This window comes from Carettochelys insculpta, chromosome 3, assembly GCF_033958435.1.
Source record: "Carettochelys insculpta isolate YL-2023 chromosome 3, ASM3395843v1, whole genome shotgun sequence".
NCBI classification, from domain to species: domain Eukaryota; kingdom Metazoa; phylum Chordata; order Testudines; family Carettochelyidae; genus Carettochelys; species Carettochelys insculpta.
The window spans coordinates 39,469,895-39,494,309 of NC_134139.1; the positions used below are offsets into that span (position 1 = coordinate 39,469,895).

Genomic DNA, 24,415 nt, shown 5'->3' on the forward strand with positions numbered 1-24,415 from the left:
ACAAAGATGGAACACGCGTACTCATTGAATCATTTCTCTTGATGTCCCAGGATTTCCTCTTTTTAATGAAGGGAGTGACTACCTCATGTAAGTCACATGGCCACTGAACATCATTGGAAATGTAGTCCTGCTGATGAGTGCAAGTTAGAGAGAAGAACAAGAGCAAGCAACCAATGAACTACAGCTCCTATTAGGCGCTGTGGCAACGTTTCAGATTTAAAATATTTTGGTTTTCAGACAAAATATTTCAGTTTTTGGCAGATTTTGTGGATTTGGGGTTTTGATGAAAAATTGAAATTTTCTACTGAAAGTAAGGAGACACCTTTTTTAAAAAATAATTGCTGAACACTCTGTTTCCATTAAAAGACCATTTGACAGAAAACATTTTGCCTTTAGTGTTGAGCCCACCAAAAAAGCTGTCAGTTCTATGTTCCCACCCTCCCACCCCACCAGGAAGTCATCAAGCCTTTCCTCCTCAATCGGTGTTTAGCCCAGGTGTGGAGTGCAGCATTTGGCTCTAATTTTTCAAGCTTTTTAACAACATGTATATCTATCCCCTTTGGGTTTGTCTCCTGGAAGTCTTCCTGGCATATATTGGTTCTCAGTTCTGTGGTGTTTTTTTTAAAGGTAACACACAGCAATTGCTCTGAACAAAGCTCTACCAGGACACTTACAAAGATTAAGTGATGTTCTACAGTTCAATCCATTCTGCTAATTATTTCGCTGCAGCAGACGCTCTTTGTGAGTGTATTTTTAGTTGCCTGCTTGTATAATTCATGGCACTGGCAAAATAAATGCTTTGCCAAGTGTCCTTATAGATAAAGCGAAGCTATAATCTCCTAGAACTTGTGCATTACAATATTTACTGGCACAAAGTCAAAGGAGTGAGGAAGCCATTAAACAATAAGAAACAAGTACTGCTATCATTCTCCAGAGGGACCAGGCTTTTCAATGTGCCTCTTAATTGCTAACACCATATTAGATGCTTAAGTGTTAGGGCAAAATTGGAGAGGTTAAAGGAGGCCATGCACCCTACCCTCAGTTGCATCGATGTAGTTGGATAACATGAAGACCAAAGGTAAGGATTTTCACTCTGAAGGGCAAGATTCAGCACCTGACAGCTGCAGACTGCACACTGCTGAAAACTAATTTCTGAGCCATTTCCTTCCAGTGTTTTCCAGCCACAAAGTTGAAACACTCTCCGGTGTGTGTTTTCAATGTAATCAACATAGATACCTTTATGTAAACAGTCACTCTATCTGCTTCATTCATATTTGATGGACTAGTCAGTACAACAGATACTTCTCCAGCCTCTCTATGAGTAACAAGAAACCAGAGACAATGGTGCCACAGGTTCTTCTCAATTAACATCAGTGGTGGCAGCTGCTAACCTAGGCTATTTATAGCACAATGTTTGATGGGAGGATAGGAAAATTAATTAGAAGTGTATTTAGTTGAAATTACCTTTACCATCATTTCATTAACGGGAATTTTTTCTGGCACGACACAGAAGAGCGTTTGGCCAGGCTTGCTGAGTATAGTCCTGTTGTTTTTGCATTCAGATTTTCAAGATGCTACATGATTACAATAGCAATATTGAGCAAAGAAAGTAAAACACAAAATTGTTGGAAATCCTTGGCACAGATATTCCATTAGCTATAAACAACACAAGTGGTGAAACCTGCAGCTAGTGGAACAAGGCCTGCTGCCCCTGAAGTCCACGGCAAAATTCACATTAACTTCAGTGGGTATCGTATGGGATTCCACATTTGAGAAATTCCATTAATAAATCAGTTGCATTTTCTGTTTCATTAGGGTGACCATTAAAGGTGATGTACAGCATGTTCTAAAGTTTCTATATATGGAAATACACATCTCATAGAGCTGGAAGGGACCTCAGGAGGTCATTGACTCCAGTCCCCTGCCCTCTTGGCAGGACCAAGCACCACCCCGACAGATTTAAAAAAAAATCTGTTTGCCCCAGATCCCTAAGTGGGCTCCTCAAGGACTGAGCTCACAACCCAGGGTTTAGCAGGCTAATGCTCTAACTGCTGAAATACTCTGATACATAGAGAGCCTACGGTTCAACTGCTCCTTGCTGGGCTCCAGGCTGCCCATGTAGGGCTTCATGAGCCAATGGAGCAAGGGGTAGGCTGTCGCCTAGGATGACAGTGGGCATATCCACCTCCCAATCTCTGATGGTGTGGTCAGGGAAAATAGTGGCAGCGTGCATCTTTCAGAAGAGGCAGGAGGTCCAGAAAGTGCAGGTGTCATATGCCTTTCCCAGCCAGACAATGTTGATTTTGATGAATCATTCCTTATGATGCATGAGGGCCTGCAGCACCATGGAGACGTATCCTTTCCTATTGATATAGTGTGAGGCCCAGTGGTCAGAGGCCAAGATGGGGATGTGCATGCCTCCTATGGAGACCCTGCATTTGGGGAAGCCCAAGGCAGCAACGGTGTCCACATTTCCCAAAGTGATGACCCTCCGTAACAGCACATGGTTGATAGCCTTGGCAACCTGCAGGAGCATGACCGTGACTGTGGATTTCCTCATGCCAAACTGGGGCCTGACTGAGCAGTGCCTTTCCAGGATACCTAGCTTCCAAGGGATAATGGCCATGCACTTCTGCACAGGGCTAGCAGGTCTTATGAGGGTGTTCTGTTGCCTGAGGACAGGGACAAGCCTCTCACAGAGTTCCAGGAAGGCGGCTTTCCACATCTGGAAGTTCCACAGCCGCTGCTGATTTCCAATCCCTGAAGGATGATGCGGACCCACCAGTCTGAGCTCATCTCACACCACCGAAAGCTGTGTTCCTTGGGGCTGCGGGGGGTACGCTCAACAACAGGAGCACCAGGACCTGGGTGAGCAGGGCCTGTGACTACACTGGGGGTTCGTCCTGCTGGAGCAACATGCGGTCAGCTTGGAAGCACTGAGCCATGAGACACAGCACGTGCTCCAGGAGCCCAATGCTGCTTTGCAGCTGCTGTCGCTCCATATTGTGCATGCTGTGGCAACCGCAAGGGCAACCAGAGCACAAGAAAGTCTGTGCCCGCTGCGTCTCTTATATGTTCCATGGTGGGGAGGCAGTGGTGGCGTGGTTTGTGAAATGTGCCTTGAGGCATGCATTACAGCTTGCCTGACTCAGCAGCCACAGGAAGTATCACCCCCTGCTGGTGCCCTCCCCAGAATGCTTCTGGAGGCTCTAAGACCAAGGCAGGTGCCATTCAGTGTAGACACGCTATTTGAAATAGATCTGCCTTATTCAAATACTTTCCCATAGGGTGTACATTCTATTTCACTTCAGTTATTTCCGTAGTTATTAACTTGATTTTAGCTGTTTTGAAATAGTTTCCTACTGTAGACATGGGCAAAGTGTACAACATGTCAAGCTTAGAAAATGGAATTTAATTTCATTAGAAAGTGATGGATATGAATATTTGTTCCTAATTGGAACAAACAATGTAGCCCAAACTATCTGGAGTGCAGAGGGTCCATCCACCTCCCCCCACAAGAAGACTGAAATAAGGGTCTTGGGATGTCTAGAACAGTCTGCGTATACTTGACATCTCAGATCCCAGTGTGTTGGAACTCTTGGCAAGTGCTGAGTTTCTAATGGTAAGAGCATCTGAGGCAAATATATTGGGGCAATGAATTAGTTTCTAGGGATGGAGGGAAAGAATGTTGCTTTCTCTTAGAAGCAGGCACATTGGCCATTTATTCTAAAACCCAAATGTGTTGCTAAAGAAGATGCTGTGCTCATGACCCAGGCTCTCGATAGTTCGTGGTTGCTTTGGAAACTGCCTTGTGGGCTCATAAGATCCTGGACCAGGTACTTTCTATAAAAAATGAAAGAAATAAGCAAGTAAGGAAATGCAGAGGTGTGTGTGGTATACAACATTAATATGCTCCATTAGTAACACTGTAAAAATGATAATGTGTATCATTATTAGCCTTCATAATATTTGTCTTTCAGAGTGCCTAAGGCTGTAAATAGGGATCAGACCTTGTTGAGCAAACACAGATGATAACACCTAGCTCTCATATGACTACTCTTCAGCTGTATCAGTCAAAACACTTTGCAAATGATCCCTGCTTTACAGACGGGGAAACTAAGTCAGTGACATGACTCATGCATAATCACCCAGCAGGCCACTGTCAAAGTTATGAATAGAATAAAAAGATCTCCCAGATCACAGTTCGGTATTCTAAGTTCTGCTGCCTCGAATCATACAGAGATGATTCACAAAGCACTTACAAAGAACACCCCCCCCACCCACAATAGTTTGAATATTTTTGCACACTTGTCGTCCACCTAATTTCAATGTATCTGCTTGCATGCTTAAAGTTATGTGTTTGCATTTGCATGTGGAGAATCAATGTCAAAGTTCAAGATGAAAGACAAGGCGTGGATAAGACAGGGGAGTCGAAAGTCACAATGAGCATAAAAACCACTGTTGATACCACTGTGTTACAACTGCATTGGCTGGATTCCCCCTGACGATGGATTTGGACTATAACCATGGCATAAATTCTAAAAGGACTTTTTGCAATTACAAGATCACCATCTCTACTATGTAACTGAACCTCAAGCATTGAAGTCATATCTATATGTATGTTGAACTTTTAACGAATACTCTCTATTTTTTAATAAATTCCAGTGTATTTAATAAGAATTGGTTATAAGTGTGTATCTGAAATATTTATTGCCCTGGGGGGTAATGTGTATCACCGTTTGGGATTGGTAGAACTTTATCTGATTTGGGTGGCTAGATGGAAGACTGAGGCTGTAAGGTAACTATATTTGTCCATCTGATTAATAAGATGATACAGAAGCTGTTTTGTACTGGGCTGGTAAATATAAATAACCACAAGCTTTTGAGATTGGCCGTACCATTTCTTGTGGTGCGCCCTAATTTTTGGAACCCTGGTTATCACATAATACGATGATTCTGATCAGTATAAAAATAAACTTGCTTCCCCCTGCCATCCCTTATTAACCAAACTGAGGGTGGCTGTGTCTACACATGCCCCCTCCTTTCAGAGGGGGCATGTTAATGAGGCACTGACATGAATACACAGCGCCTTGCTAGCATAATGGTGGCTGCGCAATTTGAAAGTGCCACTTTCACAATGCACACCACCCATGTAGACGGGGCCTTTCAAAAGGACCTCCTGACTTCGAAAGCCCCATAGGAAAAGGGCTTTTTGAAGACGGGGGTCCTTTCAAAAGGTCCCCGTCTACACGGGTGGCATGTGTTATGAAAGGGGCACTTTTGAATTGCGCATGGCTGCCATTATGCTAGTGAGGCACTGACTATTCATGTGGGTGCCTTATTAGCATCTTTCAAACTGCCTCATTAACATGCTCCCTCCAAAAGGAGGGGGCATGTGTAGACACAACTGGTGTGTCTACACCACAAAGTTATTTCAAAATAACAGCTGCTATTGCAAAATAATTATCATAGCATCTACTTATTTCAAAATAGGTAGACCTCATTGCATGAGGAATAGTGCCCATTTGAAAATAGCTATTTTGAAATAGGCTCTATTCTGTATCTTAACAGAACTTATTTTGAAACAAGCCATAGTGCCTCCAAAGACTCTCTTTTGAAATAGTTTCTATTGTGTATCGAGGTTTTAAATTGAAATAGCTAATTGCTATTTCAAAACGCATTTTGTGTGTAGCAGTGTTATTTCCAAATAAGTTCTGGAATAGTTCTTCCAGAACAGTTTATTTCAAAATCAGGCTGCTGTGTAGACATACCCTGACATAGTGAACCTGTGAGAGAACCAAGCACAGAATTAGGATGACTTTGGGTGCCTACCAACTTGGGCTGGATTAACTTTGATGGCAGAAAAGTGAAAATACTCCCTAGCTCACACTATTTCCAATTTATTTTTGTAACTAACATTCCTTTGATGTGTGCTCTTTCTTTAGTCCAAAGCCCGACCTTTCTACTCATTAGTAACTGGCTCAGATACTTTATAAATGTTACTTTAAATGCTGACCCTGCATGATTAGTTTCAAGCAGTTGACTACCTTCTACCTTTCAGACTACTTACTGAACGGATTGGCTGCAGCCTGGGTGTTTTGGACTGGAAACATGAAGATACAGGATGAGGTGGTTTCTCCTTTGTTTCATACTCACCTGGCGCTGGCCCTTCTTTCTATAACACAACCAAAAGTGGATTTCTTAAAGGTGTATTCCCACCAGCTGGAACAGTTCATAGCTTTTCTTTTGGTGTTAAATTAAGTTGCAATACTCTGTTTACATATTTTATATAATTATAATAATCACTGGTATTATACTGCACAGAAGTCACACCAGTGCACATTTATACTATTTTTGTAATGACCTTTCATTGTCATGCCACAGGGTAGCTATTTCCTAGGTCAGAGCAGGTGAACTCAAAGGAACCAATTAAAAGGGGCCAGGTACACCTAGTACTATGAAGCAGGGGTGGGGAAACCTTTTTGGGTTGGCAGGGGCCACACAAAAGTGAGAAGCAAAACAAAAAAACAAAAGAAAAATATCTCAGTGATGTGGTTCCTGACTGAGAAGCAGAAAACATGTACTCCCCTCATTCCCCTCTCACACCAGCCTCAGAGCCTGGCTCTGTGTGTGGGGTCTGGGCAGGAGAGAGCATGCAGGAGCAGGTTGAGGGTCAAGGGAGTGCTGGGGGATTTTGGGAGGGCACTAGGCTGCCAGCCAGAAGCGTGGGTGCAGAGTCTGGTCAGAAGGGAAGCATAGGAGCAGGCTGGAGGTGGGGGTCTGGGTGAGTGGTAGGGCACAGAAGCCGGCTGGGACTGTGGGTCTGGAAGGAAGGGGATGCATGAAGGTGCTTATCTATGCAGCGTCCTGGGTTGCACATGGCTCTGTGTTCCCCACCACTCCCAGAGACCCCTGGAAGGGGAGGCTGTGAAACTCACAGGGTGAGCTGATAAACTGTCTCTGATGGGCTTATGTTCGTGGTAGTAAGTATGGCATCACATGCCCCCTTCATCAGGCAGGGAGGTCAAGCACACAGGGGCAGTAGCAAGAGGACAGGACCTGCATGTTGAGCCTTGTATCTTCTCAGCTTTTTGCGCCTGGGCTAGGCACAATTTATCCTAAATGACTTCTGTAATCCAGTAGTTACAGCAGCCATTTAGGAGACCTGCAGCTCCAGCTCCCTTCCCTAGTTCCCCACCACGAAGCAGCTCCAACAGGAGAGCTTGAGGCGATCCTATAGGTCAGTGATTAGAACACCCTCCTGAGAGGTGGTGGGAAACCCTGGCCGTTCATGGACTGGTCAGCAGCAATTGATGGCTGTTGCCACTAGAGTGGTGAAGCTTAGCAGCTACCCTATCGGCAACACCTCCAGTCATCTTAGTATCTGAGACAGCTCCCTACCTGGGCCGTGTCTACACTACAGCAATCTTTCAAAAAGAGGATCTTCTTTCAAAAGAGTGCGTCTGCACACAAACAAGCGGCTCAAGAGATCTTTCTGCTCTTTTGATAGAGTGTCCACACAGCCCACACTCTTTTTCAAAAGAACTGGGCCAGAGATTTGAAAAATCCAGCACCATGAGGACTGCTCTGCTGCAAAAGGGATGTGCAGAGTGTCTACATGCACTTTTTTTTGAAAGAAGCTTTCGAAAACAGGCACTCTTCCTGATCCAGGAGCGGAACAGGGCATCTGGCAGAAGAGCCGCATTCTTTTAATTTCGGGCCAAAAGAGCATATTTTGTGTGTGGACGCTCCACGTGTTCTTTCAAAAAAGGGCCTGATTTTCCAAAAGAACTTGCTAGTGTAGATGCAGCCCTAGTGTGCTGGCTTTTGTGGCTCACATTTTAAGGTGTCGATCTCTTCACATTCATTGTATAGGCGCTTTAGTGCCTAGCTCAGCTTTGGGGATCAGTGATGTTCTGATGATTTTTTTTAGGCGGCTAAAAATTAGATGGCACAGAGCATGGGGGTCACCAGGCCCTGCACCTCCCCCCATCTGCAGTCGGACGTGACTCTCATTCAGCAGGTAGAACAGAAGGTTTATTAGTTGATGGGGACACAGCATAATCCAGACGTGGCAACACAGAAACCAGAAGCAGTAAGTATAATTGATCTGGGGGGAGAGGGCACCCAGAGGGGATCCCCGAGGTGGATCCCTGGCCCTCTTTTGTCCTTCTTCACCCAGATAAGACTGACTGCCCCCCAACTGCCCAGTTCCAATTCAAACCAGCCAGACACCTCCTCCCTTCTTTGTCCTGTTTCCCGGGGAAGAAAGGTGTCATCAGGTGCGTGCCTCAGTTACCCTAAGCACAGCATCAGTGCATAGTGGTAATCAGAGATTCAGTGTGATGACTTCTCCAAGATAGACAATGTCTATCCTATCTTGAAATGAAAACAAGCCTTTTAATATATGAACTGGATGTTGTAATGTTTCATACCATTAAAATGACTTATACCTGTAAATTTTAAATGCCTACCTGTCATAAATGGCTCTGATATGCCACACTTCAAACCAAACTCTTGTATGTATAAATTCTAAATGCAGACAAATCTATTTATACCCATTATGTAGCTTAATGTTTGTTTATTTTTCCCCCCTGTTCTTATTTAAGCTACTGTCATGGTCCATCAAGCATAAAAATGACCCTTTTCAAAGCATTTGTACTCTTTCAGGTGGCAATTGATTCTGTTTGTCAATGGCTAAGGTTTGTGAAGGTAGGAAATTCTTCATATCGCAGGAAATTTCATTTGGCCATCACATTTTGACTTTTGGCAAGAAATTAACCAGAGGAAAGATTAGCTATTGTGAGAATGCTTAGCATCAGAATGCAGATGATTTTAAGCCAATTTCATGAATGACATAAGCTTCACTTGAAGCTAAAATGATACGAGAAATGCGTAGAAAAAAATTGCAACATGCCTTTGTAGTCATACACAGATCTGGTTGTTCTACTGCATAATTAAATACTTGCAGTCTATTACTATAGGCTGAAACTTCCCTATATCATAGACCATAGCTGGGAAACTGACCGTTGCAACACATGACAAAGAACTCAAACTAGAGTCCAATATAAGTAGGAGTCAAAGTAGAAAACTATGGTCAACAGATATGGAAAAGGAAAATGGGATGAGTGATGTGGTTATAAGTAGGACACAAGTGGCAAACAACAAAGGAAAACAGCTTCTCTGAATTAAAAACTTTCTGATGAGTCAGCTGTCCATGTTAGACTGGTCATGAAAACAAGCCTTTTAATGCATAAAATGGACGTTGCAATGTTTTATACAATTAAAATGACAATGATAAATGAAGCTGATGCTGACCTAAGGCTACAAGATTATCAAAAAAGAGAATTATTGCTCTTCTATTGCAAACTGTAAAAAATAAATTGCTTGCCTGTTGTTTTGCTTCTCTGAAGATATCATTCTTAGAGGTTTTCACACTTGGATCTTAGCAATGAGAGAAGTGATCAGGAATTCCTCAACTCTTCAAGCATTTTGACCCTGAGGTCAATGGGTGACACGTGCCACTTTCTGCTACTATATATGATATCCTCAAATGTCCCCGTCACTTCCTGTGATGCGAGATGACTCTTCCAAGATGATGAGGTAACTCAAAATGATTAATTTGGAGGGGATCACTCATGGTGACAACTTTATGTATGCTCACGGACATGCCATGGTCATCTCCAAAGCAGAGGAAGATATGAGCATGGCCATCAGTCTGGAATATTTTAAGCCATGGAGCATGCATCCTTTCTCCCTTTCAAGAAAAAACCCGTTATCAAGAAAGCCATTATCAAGAAAAAGCTGGCAGCAGGGGGAATAGCAAGGTCTTCCAACACTGAGAATATGGAGCAGGCAGTGAAATGCTAAGTGGCCTGTCTGTACTGGGAGAACAGCAACCTGAGGTGCTGAGGGCAGATAGCCCTGTGTATGTGCTAAGAAGGGGAATCATGTTGAGACAAACACCAAAGAAGAACATCACAAGTGCAGAAGGGCTGGAGCTGCCAGTGAAGTGCTAGAGCACTGAGAAAATAGGCTAGTTTCAGGTACCACATCAGGTCTGTAGTGCTGCCCAAATTGTGGAGGTCCAATCCATGGAAATAAATAGAAGTTTTGTAAGTGCCTTTGCTGTAAATTATCAGCAGGAGAAATTTTACATCATGTAAAGTATTTAATAAAGGAGCAGGCTCTTGATTTGTAAGTGGAGCAACTGTGACTCAAGAGTTACTGACAAGTAATACTAATTTATGGTTAAAATCATCTTCTGAAAAACATTGACGGTCTGGAGGAGCTGAGATCCCAAGGTGAAAGTCATAGCCCTTCATGCAGCCAGCAATTAACTACTAGGGTCATTACCATTAAAAACATTAATATATCATTGCTGGAATATAAAATAAAAATCAATTACTATTTATATGTTGGCAAACTGAATGACACATAGCTATAAATGTAGGACTATTCATAATACTGGTTCTTTTCCTAATAGTTAAATCAACCAGTCAGAATGCAAGATTTCACTCTGCATATGCTGCTAGGTTTATAATTAATATTTAACATGGAACATTGACACATGTTTTTTTTAACAAAATCGGTTCCTGACCATAAACGCTTGTTAAGCTTTTCACAGGATGCTGAATGAATTTATGAAATGGAAATGCTAGCATCATACAGGACAGCATGGCTGTATTGCTGGTTCATACGTTATATTAAAGTAAGATTAAGCAGGCTAGCAACTGCTTATGAGACTACATCGGCTATATGATTAAAAAAAAACTTTATTGATATTAATATTATTGATCCAACTGTATGTTAGATTGAGGTCAAGCAAGCATATTTCTAAGTCAGAACAGCCAGATGGTGAAATAAACAGGAAGCACAAAATTGTTTCCCAAGCCACAGCCAAACAAATCTAATCTATCAGTAAAGCATAGAGGTTTTTGCAACTCCAACGTGGAGGCAGATTTTTAAGGGATGTTAAAGCTCATTTACTGCAAAACACTGTATGGCAGCTGTATCAATAACTCATTTAAAGAGACATTGTTTACAAAGAATGATCTTTTATTGCAAAGGGCCACCTGGTATAGAGAAGTTAATGAGATCCTAGAGGATTTTCAAATAAAAGATTAACGTAAATTTAACGGTGAAAGAATATCTCTTGATAATTTATGATAAACACAATCCTTTGTTGTATTTTCACACACAGTTGCTCGGCATTTGCTGGAGGGAACGGGGGAGGATGGGGCTGTTATTTTTTTTAAAAAGATGGTGTTCCTTCTTGCATATATTGATGATGAGTGACAAAAAGCTTGTTGCATGAGTCAAAATCCTCTTCTAGTCTCCATTAGGCATCTGAAATTGTCAATATTCGTACATTCTGATCTATAGATAATTATATTTAAGCCCAAAGAAAAAAGGTGCAGCTTCTGAGGAAAACACAGCAAGACTGACAGATTTAAACCTAATTCCTGAAAGGGAAAAGGCAAGGAGTACAGAAGCATAATCACCGCTCATACAAGCCTTTCATCAGCAAGTCAGCTGAAAAACACTGCATTTCCAGAGGATCTCCTGGATAAAATATATATATTTTACCAAAGTAATTGCTGATCTATTGCTCAGGCTCCCGGGAGCCAGGTGTTAATAACCAATGAGAAGGGTCACGGGTGGATTTCTCCCTCTGATGGAGTTCACTTCATGTTAGATGGTACAAAAGCCAGAGATGATGAGTTCTTGGGGTTCACAAAAATACTCCCCAAAAGCTACAGTTTTGCCTTTGGAATGAACCAGGAGACATGCAGAAGTTTCTAAAAATATTTTCTGGGAGCGGCCCAGTCCCACCCTCTCAAACACATAGACTGCCTCCCATGTTTCTAATTGTATAAGCATAGCAGTACGCTCCCCACCCAGCCCAGTGAAGCTGTACTCCTTCCATCCTGACATGAATCATTCAAGGTAGTGAAGAATGGCTCCTTATGCCACTCCCCGCTCCATACATGTGGTCTTGTGAAGGGCAGCTGGACTATAGTCAAGCCTGTACACGTTATCTCTTGCGCTACTGTATACACTTTTTAACTCGTGTTTGCTTTCCGTTGGCGTGAACACTCTTTATTAGAACTGCCTGTTAAGGAAGTTATCATGAGCAGGTGTCCAATGAGCTTTGACATCTCATCTCACTCATCCCCCTTTTTTGTCTCGTGCTGCATATCTGAGTTTCTTGCTGTTCGAAAGAAAGGGTCTCTTTTCGTAGTTTCCAGATTTTTGTGGCTAATTCTGTACAAGGCCCATTTTTGCACTGCCCATGTAATACATGCCTGAATCACAACAGTGAGTTGTCAGCTCTGTCTTCTACCATGTGGTATAGTACTTCCTTTTGTAGCGCAGTATGTTCTACCATGTGAATCACTTTTCTTTTAAAAATAGGACAGATGACGACTCTGTGCTCCCTTGAGAACAGAGAATCAAGAATAGGCATCCCATAATTACAACACCTGGGTTAGTAGCATTGTAACAAACTGCGGCAAAGGAAGCTTGGACAAGACTATGGCATCACCAGAACTATGGGACGTCTTGTAATTATCAGCTGTAACAAAATGACCAAGGTCACTACGCAAGCATTTAGTAATAAAAATAGGAAATTTCAAAGTTTCACCCCTTATTCCTGGGATTGCGAAGGACGTGGTTGGAACTGAGCAGTGTGCTGAGACCCAGGGGTGGCACAGAAACAGAGACAGGGGAGGTGTGGGCTAGGGACGGGTTGCTCACTGCTGCTGGTGCCAGCCTCCCCGCTGCCGCCTGGTAACCCACCATTTCTCCTTGGACCCCATGATCCCTGAAGCTCAGGGCCATGGAAAGCTCTGGGCAGCTGCCCCAGTCCATTGTATGATTGGGATGGCTCTGAAAATATAAGCCCAAACATTGGTCCACATTCCTTAACAGTGTATTGGTGGAGCACAGACACTATAGGCCCATATAATTTAAGTTTATGCACATGGTGGAAGCATTTTAAACTTTACTAGAGTATAATGCAGGAGATTAATTTTAGCTGATCATTCTCCTTTCATACTTGCATGAGGCATAGCCAACTCCATTATTCCCTATCTTCACAAGCTATTCACTTGAAGAACTTCACTGTTCACTAAAGCTATTCACTATTCATACTTTGACTCCTTTTGAATCAGTTATTCATCTTAACCACATCCTCAAAACATATCTGGCAATGAGGCAGTCCAGTGCTTTCAACACCTTACAATATTTTCTCTTTCACATATTTTTTCCTCAGTGGAATAGCAACACTCTCTGTTGTAGTATAGTATATTCACCATATATGGCTTTTAACAGTAACAGAGAGGAAGCTGTGCTAGTCTATACACTATCAAAACAAAAACAGTCAAGTAGCTACTTGACTGTTTTTTGTTTTGATATATGGCTTTTGAGATTGAATAATTGCCAAAGCAAAGCTGAGATACTTAATAATTTTCAAAAATCTTTCTGGCCCTGGTCCTGCAAACATTTAAGAGCATATGTCACTTTTCTCAAATGAATAGTCTCTTTGTAGTAATTTTAAAAAAAAGGTTAATATTCATAGTTATTCATGATCTTAACTGTTTGCAAGATCAGGGCCTTAGAATACTATTACAAAGCAGGAACAACTATTCCTTAAATAGGGATGCTTTTTTCCCCGCATTGTACATCCCCACACTTTTTACCATCAGGTAATATTTGCGTACAAAGTACTTACAGGAGTGAAGTAAATTGTTGGGAATCTTTGAACAGCAGAACGAAACATAAACTGCCTGAGTGTTGAAAAAAGATGCAATTAAGGTCATTTGAGGCACACTGTTTTTGCTACTTACAGTTTTACCAACAGTTTACACCTGTCTCCGTTTCAATATAAGAAAATGGGTCTGTTGTTCTTCTAAATCTCAGGCAGCAACATAACAGAATTCATTCTGTATTGGTGGACTATAATGTAAAACTTAGGCTACCTCTAGACTGCAGGCTTCTGTCAACAGAAGGGTTCTGTTCTGTTCTGTTCTGTTCTGATGAAGTTTTATTGACAGAGCGTGCATCCAGACTGCAGATCTGTTGGCAGAACTGTGCCGGTTGGGAGTGTTCTGTCAACATCCCTGCACACCTCGTTCCACGAGAAAAAAGAATGTCTCAACAGAGGGTTTTTTCCGACATGTGGCCCCGTGTGGACGGGCCAACTATTGGCAAAGCCTCTCCCGACAGAAGTGTCAGCAAAAGGTTCGCAAACGCGTTGCACCATTTGCGTATTTTTTGCCAACAGTTCTCAGCAATCTTGACACAGCCTAAGAGACGTAACTGTATCTCTCCATAGGTATGTAGAAAAAGATGGCTAAATCGTTTTTATTAATGATAATTCACTACTATTACTATCGATAAAGAGCCACTTTACAAACTCAAATGACTTAGGCATCTTAATTCATATTTAGACACCAACTGATGCAAAAGGGTTTCAGAGCCACTGAGCACAAACAACTCCCAATGGAATCAGTATTGTGACTCTGAGCCAACAACACATAAAACTCATCCTTAACTTGAAGTACATGCTTCAGACCCTGAAGCCCAGGCCTGCCAATAGAAGGACACTGACAGGGCCGCTGCCCCAGGACCTGGCAGTTTCAAAGGGCTCAGGGCTTCTGGCTAGCATTGCCACTAGACAGCAACAGCAGCAGCTGAAGCCCCAAGCCCTTTAAATCATCGCCGGAGAGCTAGGAGGCATGTGCCTGGTGTCACTGAAGGTCTGGCTGCCAACTCTGTCCCTTCTGCTGGAGATCCCACCCCTTTGGGGGTTCTGGTGACTGCCTGCTCCACCTTGCCCTGAGCCTGGCAAAGTCCGTGGAACTGAAATTGGCCCTGTGGAATTGACACGTGTGCTTGAAGTCAAGTACTTGCTTACTGCTTTGGGATGGGTTTAAGTGTTCTCTTAAATGAGTCTCCATTTCCAGAGATGGAATTCAGGATACGGACTGAAGGCCTCATCCACTGAAGTTATGGAAGATTTCAATGGATTTCAGACAAGATATAAAGGGGAGTTGTAGGTGCACAGTAGCTCTGAAATTCAGGTAAAATACATGAAGATAAAGCGGTCTAAGAAAATGAAATGATAGGAATATTGATTTACTTACTTGGAGGCAAACTTGGGCACTGGAACAGGGAAAAGAGTATATTGCCCTGGTGCAATGTCAATAGCCTAAAAGAAATGGGTATTATAGACAGTACAGTGATGGGTATCAAGGTTTAATTTCATATTACTGATTCCTTCACTGATATCTGCAATCTCAGACACAACTGTCATTTAAATCAACGGGAAACATATGCATGTATCTGGGGGTGGAATTTGGCTCATACACAAGTCTTGTCATTTTAGATTGCTATGTATTAAGGGTCTGATCCTACAGAGATTTGGCTTCCAAAGAAGCCAGTGACATATAACACCTTTCTTCCAAACACTCTTTGATTAAGCCTTGCAATACCCGGCTGAAGAGCGGAAGAATGTTTATGCACACTTAAATGTAAACATCTCAGAGCAGGATGCTGAAAAACTAGATTTAAATTATATCTTTAAATAATAGATATGTAGGAAACAGATGCATTTGTGAATCAGCCTCAAAAATCTCCACAGGGGCTAGCCCAAGCACACCCGTTATATTATTGTCCCTGACTGAAATTAAAGTGTAACTTAACTCTTACTCTCTCTCTACCCACTCCACTGAAACTACTGTGTCATGGCTATTGGTGTGAGGATTCAGACAGGGAGCTCTTAATGAAAGCTTTACCTATGGCAATTTCAGAGCTCAAAGGGAAGAGAGAGCCTACACTCAGTTTTCTCATCTCCTAGGTAACATTTTGTTTGTATTATTCACCATCTTAAGAACATAAACCTGCTCCTTCTTCCCCAGGGACAGTTCTGCAGACATAATTACACGTGAAGACTGCAGGTGGCATGAACAATATATGAGGAAAGAGTGGCCACAGTCTTCTGAAGACAGTTTGAGAAGTGAAAAGCCCTTTTACAGGGGAGCTGATCTCCCCCACATCTGGATAGGCATGGAAGCCCCCCTTCGCCCTCTTTTTGCCCTCAGCATAGGGCTGGTTAACATGGAAGGGAGAGAGTGAAGGCACAGTGACAGCTATATCACTCACTGGAATTATGAGGGGTCTTGGGAGCTTCCTGGAAAGTCTCTCTCTTATATTTGTTTTAGAATTAAGGTGTCTGTCAGGAACAGGCTGAGTTCCTGAGAACAGCTGGCCAATTACAAAAGCAGTTTCTCTGCTCTTGAAATTCACACCTCCACATTAGCTGCTGATAATGGGCCACATCCTCCCTGACTGAGTAGACCTTGTCAACTCCGGCCTTCCGTTTGACTGAGACTTCCTCTTTAAACCCTCCTCTGGAACACCCCCACTCGTGTATCTTGATGAAGTGGGTCTCTGCCTATCAAAGCTTATGCTCCAAAATATCTGTTAGTCTGTCAGAAGCCACAGGACCTCTTGCTGGTTTTGAAGATAATGGACTAACTCAGCTACCCCTCTGATACTTGAGAAAATGAAGGTGATTGGGGCCCATTAATTGACCAGGGTCTTCTGGGTTTACACATGGCTCAAAAAAAAGAAGCTGCAGGGCTGGAGTATGGAGGAGGAGCAGTTGAGGCAGCCACAGAGAAGGAACCTTAAAAGCTTTGAGTTACTGTTTATGTGAGGCTTGCTTGTATTCTGTGCGAGCCAGTGGATGGGCCTGAAAAAGCTTGGCCTGTGACAATAGCACTCAGGGCTTGTTTAAAGGTACGTTTTTAAAATATGACAACAAAAACATATAAAATTATACATATTGACATTTGAAACAGAGCAAGTTGTATTTCATATGTACAAGCTGGGAAACATGACCTTAAGTTCTTCCTATTTTTCCTCATTTAGAGGTAGAGCTGACCACTACTTTGTTAATTACCTTGTCTTTAAAACATAAGGTGCTGGGACTTTTCCTTGCTGTGCTTTTAAATGAATATGTAGCTGGCTTTTTTTCTGCCAGATCTACAAAGCTAGGTGGAATATATGTGTAAACATCTGGTAGTGTAAGATCAATTGTTGGTTGGAAGATGGAACGGCTCTTTCTGCCTTCTCCTTTAAAATTATATGTTGGTTTCACAGGGTTGAGCTGGGCTTCTTCAATAAAATCCCGTACAGCATAAGTCCCTGGTGTAGGTGTTGGCTAGTGAAAAAACAAACATTATTTAGACTGAGCTTCTCATGAAGTTCTGCATTTTTACTAAAATTGAATTTGAATGTTATTTCACACTGGCATTTGTCTTTAATAAATTTCAGTCATTCAAAGCTTGACAAAGGCACACATTTCAGTGGTTATTGGCTGCTGGTCACTTTGTCTGTGAAATAGTTAATGACAAATATTTCTATTTCACTAAAACAGCCAGCTGAGCTATCCACGTGACAGTCTAACATGTAAGCTAGTGACAAGAAGCATCTTGTTTGTCTTTGGAAAGATCTATGCCCAAGAGCAGCAATCACACCTCTGGCTTAAGATGCTATAGCAATGAATTTCTACATGTTAACAAGATTGTCAAGATAGTGGCAGCTTCCTCACTTCGAGGGACCAAACCACAAATGAATTGGAGCACACTAGTGGAATGACTGTTTTCACCTTAGCTTTTCATCAGTGAAAACATCCAACTGGTTCTAGGTACAGAAGATCAGGAGGAAAAAAAGATACACACATTTCCAAGCCCTAGTAATGCTCCCTCTTCAAAGGAAGACTAGGGGCAGCCACAGCTGGCAGAAACCTCAATAGAATAGCCCCATTGAGAGAGTGCCTTCAGGGTAACAATGAATGTGGAGCTATGGGTTCTCTGTCCAGAAGGCTCTGGCACCTGCTGATTCCCCAAGAATAGTGGGCGGGCCCAGTGGATGAAGAAACCCAGTTCCATTCATGGAACAAATGGAGAAAAAATTATAGTCACGTTTCCTCTTGGTTAGCTCCTTTCCTCAGGTTTGTTTGCAGAAGGAGCCATTGGCTTCATTTTTCCTGGCCAAGGAAGACAGCTGGTTCAGGAAGCCATGTGGAGCCAAGTAAGGAGGGAGTCTGCCTTAGTCCCAGGACCTCACTGTGCTGATGACCAGACTTTTAATGGTCCAGACTGTATTGCTGACCAGAGGTGAAAAGCTGGCTTGGGGATTCTGGCTCTCTGCAGTTCCACCCCTTCTGCCAAAGACCTGGCTCCTTACACGCCCATCAGAGCCCATCCAACCACCATCCCTTACACCACACTCCTGTCCCCCTATTTTGGCTGCTGGCTGGCCCCTGCCCAAGGGTAGCATGCCTCCCTCCCCAGAGTACCAGAAGCAGCCATGTGGTCTCAGCCTTTGCAGCCTTGGAGCACCGTGCTGCTGTGCAGCCCCAGCCTTCATGGTCATAGAGCACTGGGGGGCTCAGAAGTCAGTCCATAGTGTCAGACCTGAACCCTGGCTACTTCATCACCTCCACCTACCTGCTGTCCCTCCAGATGCTAGCCTCAGTGCTGGGCCAAGAGCAGCCTGCTGCATGCAGGTAGGAAGGTGCTTGACCTAGCGTGGAGAATGGGCAGTGCCACCCATCTCTGTTTGGATAGACAATGCCTTCCCTTGCCTTCATTAGCTGCTGCCTATGCTGTCAGGATCCCTTTCAAACCAGAGCTGAGCTGGGCCACAGATAGTCTGACATCCATAAAAAGCTGGATGCCTGTCAACTCTAGGGGTGGTCCTCTCACATTGTTGATGCTTGAAGTGGGGGCTTGTTACTAGATTCAACCCCCCCCCCATGTAATATTATAAATACAATAACTTAAAATTAATATTAAACCAGATGAAGACATAAAAGGAGGAACCATTCAAGCCCCCTACCCCCATGCATCCATACCCTCTCAGAATCCTCAGGCATTGGGTGAATGGCCAGCCCAGAAATCCTTCACTGCCATTTTCAGTTTGAGTTAAAACCTTCAGTTAGTGTAAACAAGTTCATTTTTCCCCTAAAAAAGCACAGATTCCTTTTTTCAAGAGGTCACTCGTTTACTTAATCGGAAACCTTTGATCCAAAGTGGTGGAGGAATTGCAAAGTCTTTGTTGGAAATGAATTAATTCAGATAGAGCTGGAAAATTGTAATTCATGGGGGTCTTTCAAGTCTGTGGGAATCATTCCACCCATTTCAATGGGCTTTGACTGGACGGTGTCTAAAACAAAGTTTTTAGTGGACTTTTTGTAGTTATAACCTGGAATTAGTTAAAAAAGAAATACATTTGATTTGTAAAGCATTCTTCATATATATCACCCCAGCCTCTGTATGAGTGTGGACCCTGATTTATGCTAGAATTGTGAATGTATGCATAAATTACTTGTCTTGTACTCTTTGATAGCCCTAAAGCAATGGTCCCCCAAACTGTGGAGGGCACCCCTCATAATGGGACCTCAACCAGTCCCCTGAGGGTCAGGAAGGGAGCACCACCCAATCTTGCTCCCTCCCTCACCCCACTGCAGCTCTGTACCAGCACCAGCTCTGACCCCAGTGGCAGAGCCAAGCCACCCCTTGCTCTGCTCCGATCCAGCGCCAGCCCCAAATGCAGCCCCGCTCTGGCCCCGCTCAGCTCTGGGTCCAGCCACAGATTGCCTCCTGCTGGGCCAACAGCCCAGGTCCAGAGGCAGCCACAGCTCCACTTCACCCGGTGCTTCATTCCAGCCCAGAGTTCTCCTCCACCGGAGCCCAACCCTAGCCTCAACCATGGCTTCATGTAGGCTTGAAACACAATAGTAATTATATAGGCTTTATTTATAGCTTTGATTTTTGTGGTTATATAGCTTTTGTTTCATAAGCTCTGTTTTATAGCAGCTGCCAGATATTAAAATATATATTGTATTAGGTATTATGTTAGTTCTAAATTGTTTATAGCATATATTGTTTTTTCTTAACCTTGTAAATCTGTAAGAAATCCTGCCTGTTCCTTTGTAAGAAAAATTGCTGTCTCTGAAACCAACTGTGTAATTGAGGTATGCGTGCCTGTGTGAAGACAGGAGACACAAGACACCAGCACCAGATGGTCAGTCTGGGTCACAGGAAGGTGTGAATTCAGGCATTGGTCACATTCAGGACGGCCAAAGGGGGGCAGAATTGAAGACCCTAAGGGAAAGACATGCACATCTGTGAACTAGAACAGTGAGCAAGATAATGCAGCTACAGTCACTCCCAGGTTACTCATCAAAGTATTGATAGTAACAGCGAGGGAGCCGTGCTAGTCTATACACTATCAAAACAAAAAGCAGTCAAGTAGCACTTTAAAGACTAGCAAAATAGTTTATTAGGTGAGCTTTCGTGGGACAGACCCACTTCTAGTGCTAGTCTTTAAAGTGCTACTTGACTGCTTTTTGTTTTCAAAGTATTGATAGAGTATGACAACGGACGCACCCTTGAGGTTTGAGTCCCGATTAACAATTAACTGACTCCAGCATGACATGGCAAAACTCATAGACTAATGTTGGGCCTCATAACTTTAAAAGTGGGGTGTGTAGCAAGAAAGCTTTGGGTTACTCCTTTGAAGATAACTTTGGAGCATTGGTTTGCAACTGACAAACCTCGGCACCTTCCTCATGTCCTGCCTACTTGGCTGGCACAAGCACCAATAAAACTGTGAACTATGATACCAGCTGCACGATGTAGGTGCGTGTGTGCATCAGGGAATGCAGAAGCTGACTTCTATGCTGTATTTGCAATAAATATGGTGTGTTGCCTTTCCCTCAGAAAAAGATCCTGAGTGCTTCTTATCAGCATACCACCATTCCCTGCTCTGTGCTAGCCTGGCTCTGCGTCTGGCCCCAGCCAAAGCTCTGCCTTGGCTTCAGCCCACCCCAGTTCTGCTCCCAGCCACAGCTCTGACCCCTGCTCCAGCCCAGCCCTGGCTTCAGCCACAGCTCCACCTCCTGCTGCACTCAGCCCATCTCTGGTCCTAGCCACAGCTGTTCCACTCCCTTCCCCCAGGCACAGCTCTGCATGGCCCCAGCTGCAGGTCTGATTCATCCATCACTGCTCCAGGCCCTCTTGCAGCTTGGGTATGCCCCATTCAACAGCTCCAGCTCAGCCCAGTTGTCCTCTCCTTCCCTTTTTAGCCACAGGCCAGCTTTAGACTCAGTCACAGCCTTGCCCCCAACCCAGCCCAGCCCAGCTCTAGCCTCAGAAGATCCTGAAAGCCTTCCCAGGTACTCCACTTAAAAGACGGAATGAATGGAGATACACATATGTCACAGAGCTTGAGGCCACCTCAAGGGGTCATCAAGTCCAGGCCCCTGCCCTTCCAGCAGGACCAAGCACAATCCCTGACAGATTGTTTTGTTTTTTTTAATCTATTTGCCCCAGACCCCTAAATGGCCTCCTCAAGGATTGAACTCACAATAAATGGCCATTTGCAGAATGTAGAGGAGTTAACAGCAGTGCCCCCCGAGGGCTGTACTGGGCCCATGCTTGGTCAATGTAATCACAAATGATCTGAATAAAGGGGTAAACGGTGAGATGGCGAAGAGGTGTATAACAATGCGGAAAATAGCCCCTCTTCCCCCAGAACTGGCAGGGCCTCTCCCCAGGACACACACATCACCTCTACAAAAAGCACACAGTATCCAAAAACAAAAAAAAATCAGTGCCTAGGACTTCAAGCCATGGATGCATGTGTATGGGGGTGTGGTCCCACTATTGAAGGGAACTTTCCTGACTTCTACACTACCCTGGTGAAATGGGTCAGCAAAAGTATCTGAATCCCTGCTCATGTAACCCACAAACCTAGGGGCATGGTTCACTGTCCCATGTGGTGGAGCCTAGACCACATTCAGAAGTCTCCTCTGTCACTTTAGCTGAGAGGCAGCGGGCTTTTAGCTGAAACAGTAGAGCTCATGCACTGAGCGTCAGAGGTCCCAGGTTTGAGTCTGTTTGTGGGGCGGTTACACTCCCACTTCCTTTACTTAGAGACCTCCCTGAGTTCAAGGCTCCCCTTCCACTCTCCTATGTGGCTGAGCCCTCGTAACTCCAACAAGGTGGGGCCCAAGATTCTAGCAGCTTGACCAGTAACCTTGTGGTGGTCTGCTAGGGTGTCCCCACATGCCATGGTCTTCTCTTCAAATTGAACCCTGCGCTGACCCTTCTGATGATTACATACAATTCAACGCAAATGCAGATACACTTTATTAAGATTCGATCAATGAAAAGAAACAAGCTGGAAACATGGAAGAAGTTAATGGAAAACACATCTCTCTGGTCTATGGCACAGAGAGTCACAAACAGTGTTTCTGGAGTCTCAGGGCAGGTCACAGTCCGTTCCTTGTAGGTCCCAGGCCTCCTTCTCATGGCCTGGCTGTCCTGCAGAGATGCTGCAGGTCAAATACCTGCCCATCTCCCCAGCATCAGCCCCCTCCCCAGTTTGGCTTTCAAGGCCTCTTGGTTGGTGGAGTGCCCCCAGCCTCCCCTGCTGCTCACCACACCCAGCGCCAGTCCCAGTTCCACTCCGTGGTGTGCTGCCTCCAGCTCCTGGCATGTTTCTCTGGCCTCTCGAGCTCTGTGGCTGCATCCCCACTCCCAGCTTGGGTCTGCCCTCTGCACTGTGTGTCAGGATCGGCTGTGTCTCATGGTCTGTGAGTGCAATCTTCCTCCTAGCAGGGATCTGCTGTTGCACTGTCTCAGGGTCTGTGGCTGCAGCTTGCCCTGCAGCATGGCTCTGCTCCTGGGCTGTGTCTGGCTGGCATGGGTCTCCTCTTGGCTCAGCTCAGGCACATGTTGTCTCCTTAGCTCAGACCCACTCAGTCTGACCCAGGAATTGTAGCCAACACAGAGGATGGGATTTGCCCTAGACGCTTCACTCCCTCATGGGTGTGCCCACCCTGGCAATCTTGCCATTGTTCCTGGACGCTGTCAGTCTCAGGATCCCGAGTTCTCAAAGACTCTTTCCCTTCCTTTTGTTAGTGGGAGCTAACCAACCAAATCCCCTTTGAGTTTCAGTAAGGGGCCAGCAGTTCCCTTACACATGCAGTCCCAGAACCTCTGCTCAGCTGGTACAAATCTGCAGTGTTTTTTGGTTTCAGAACAACTATGCTGAGGTACACGAGCAGAGAAGCAGGCCCTTTGACTTAAATAGAGTAGCACTGCTGGAAAATGAGAGAGATTATTTTGCTCTTATGGTGATTTCTCCCTGAGAATTTGTTAATTTTTCCCATTAAAAAGCATTTGTAAGTTATTCCAGGGCCACTCTTACACTCAGTGACATCGGCGGGATTATAACTGTGTGTAACATTACTCATGCACAACTGTTTGCACTTACAACAGGGATACACAGTGGCTGTTGTTCCCAGACCAAATATGATTTTGCATAACTGACACAATTCTAAGAACAAAAAGCGCTGGAAAAAAAAAAGGAGCGAAATGATGCGTACTTTGAGTGACTGCCTCCACCATGCGTCTCTCTGTCCCGAAGCTGTTTCCCTTCCTCTTTCCTTCTCCAAGGCCTAAGAAACAGAGATTTAGTGCACAGCATCTGCATGGTTCTACAATAGTTCTTTTAGGCTAAATATGAGATTTAATGACTTATACGTTGAGATTTAAAGTCTATCTAACCTGGCATCCCAAATTTGCAATGTCATCTGTTGAAATGGAATTAGCCTAAATTTAAAGAGTTCTTGCAGAGTAGTTCTTTACTTAACATGAGACCTCAAGATGGGCAGAGCAGTTTAAAATGGGTACAACTTCTGGGAATATCAATAAGCTTTACAGCAAAAATTTTTTTTGTAAACTCCTTAACTTTCCCAGTGGCAGAGATAACAATCAACCTACAGGTGATAAAAATGGCGGGGCAACCTACTCTGATTCTCCTTGTCCATTCTAGAGTTGAAACCATATTACTCAAACTACATGTTGTAATGGTGCTGTGGGCTTTGATCGAGCTATCATCTGAAATTCATATTGTAATTATAGCTTAAGCCTCTGCTCTAGACAACGCCCTTTATTTTTCAGTCTGACCAATTTCCACTGAAAATTTCCTGGGTTTTCCAAAAGCTATGATTTGGTGGTGGTATTACACTGATTATGTTAAGAAAAATCCAATTCAAAACTTTAGATGGATGTTTTTGTTAATGATAAATTAATGTAATAGTAACTGCAAGGCTGTTTGATAATGTAATGAGACGCGCTTGTGCCCATGCAAACCCACAAGCACGTGTTAGTGCTCAAGTCCTATAAAGAGGGGAGGCCAGCCCTCCCCATACCCTGCTCCCTCCTCAGGAAAGAGAGCCGATGGCTCAGTACCTGAAACCAACTCAGAAGGACGCTCACTTTTCTCTCTTTGTTACCCTGCCCAACTCCATCCTCCCACCTACCATCAT

At 43.9% G+C, this 24,415-nt stretch overlaps 1 protein-coding gene across 1 annotated transcript; it reads right to left on the bottom strand.

Annotated features, from left to right (window-relative positions):
* STPG4 (sperm-tail PG-rich repeat containing 4) lies at positions 1-24,415 on the bottom strand. The gene is made up of 7 exons (XM_074988398.1): positions 24,410-24,415; positions 23,471-23,542; positions 16,970-17,230; positions 15,150-15,214; positions 13,736-13,790; positions 6,071-6,175; positions 1-3,843 (listed from the first exon to the last, which is right to left on the bottom strand). Exons 1-7 carry the CDS (start codon positions 24,413-24,415, stop codon positions 3,727-3,729), a joined length of 681 nt encoding a protein of 226 aa, XP_074844499.1. The 3' UTR covers positions 1-3,726.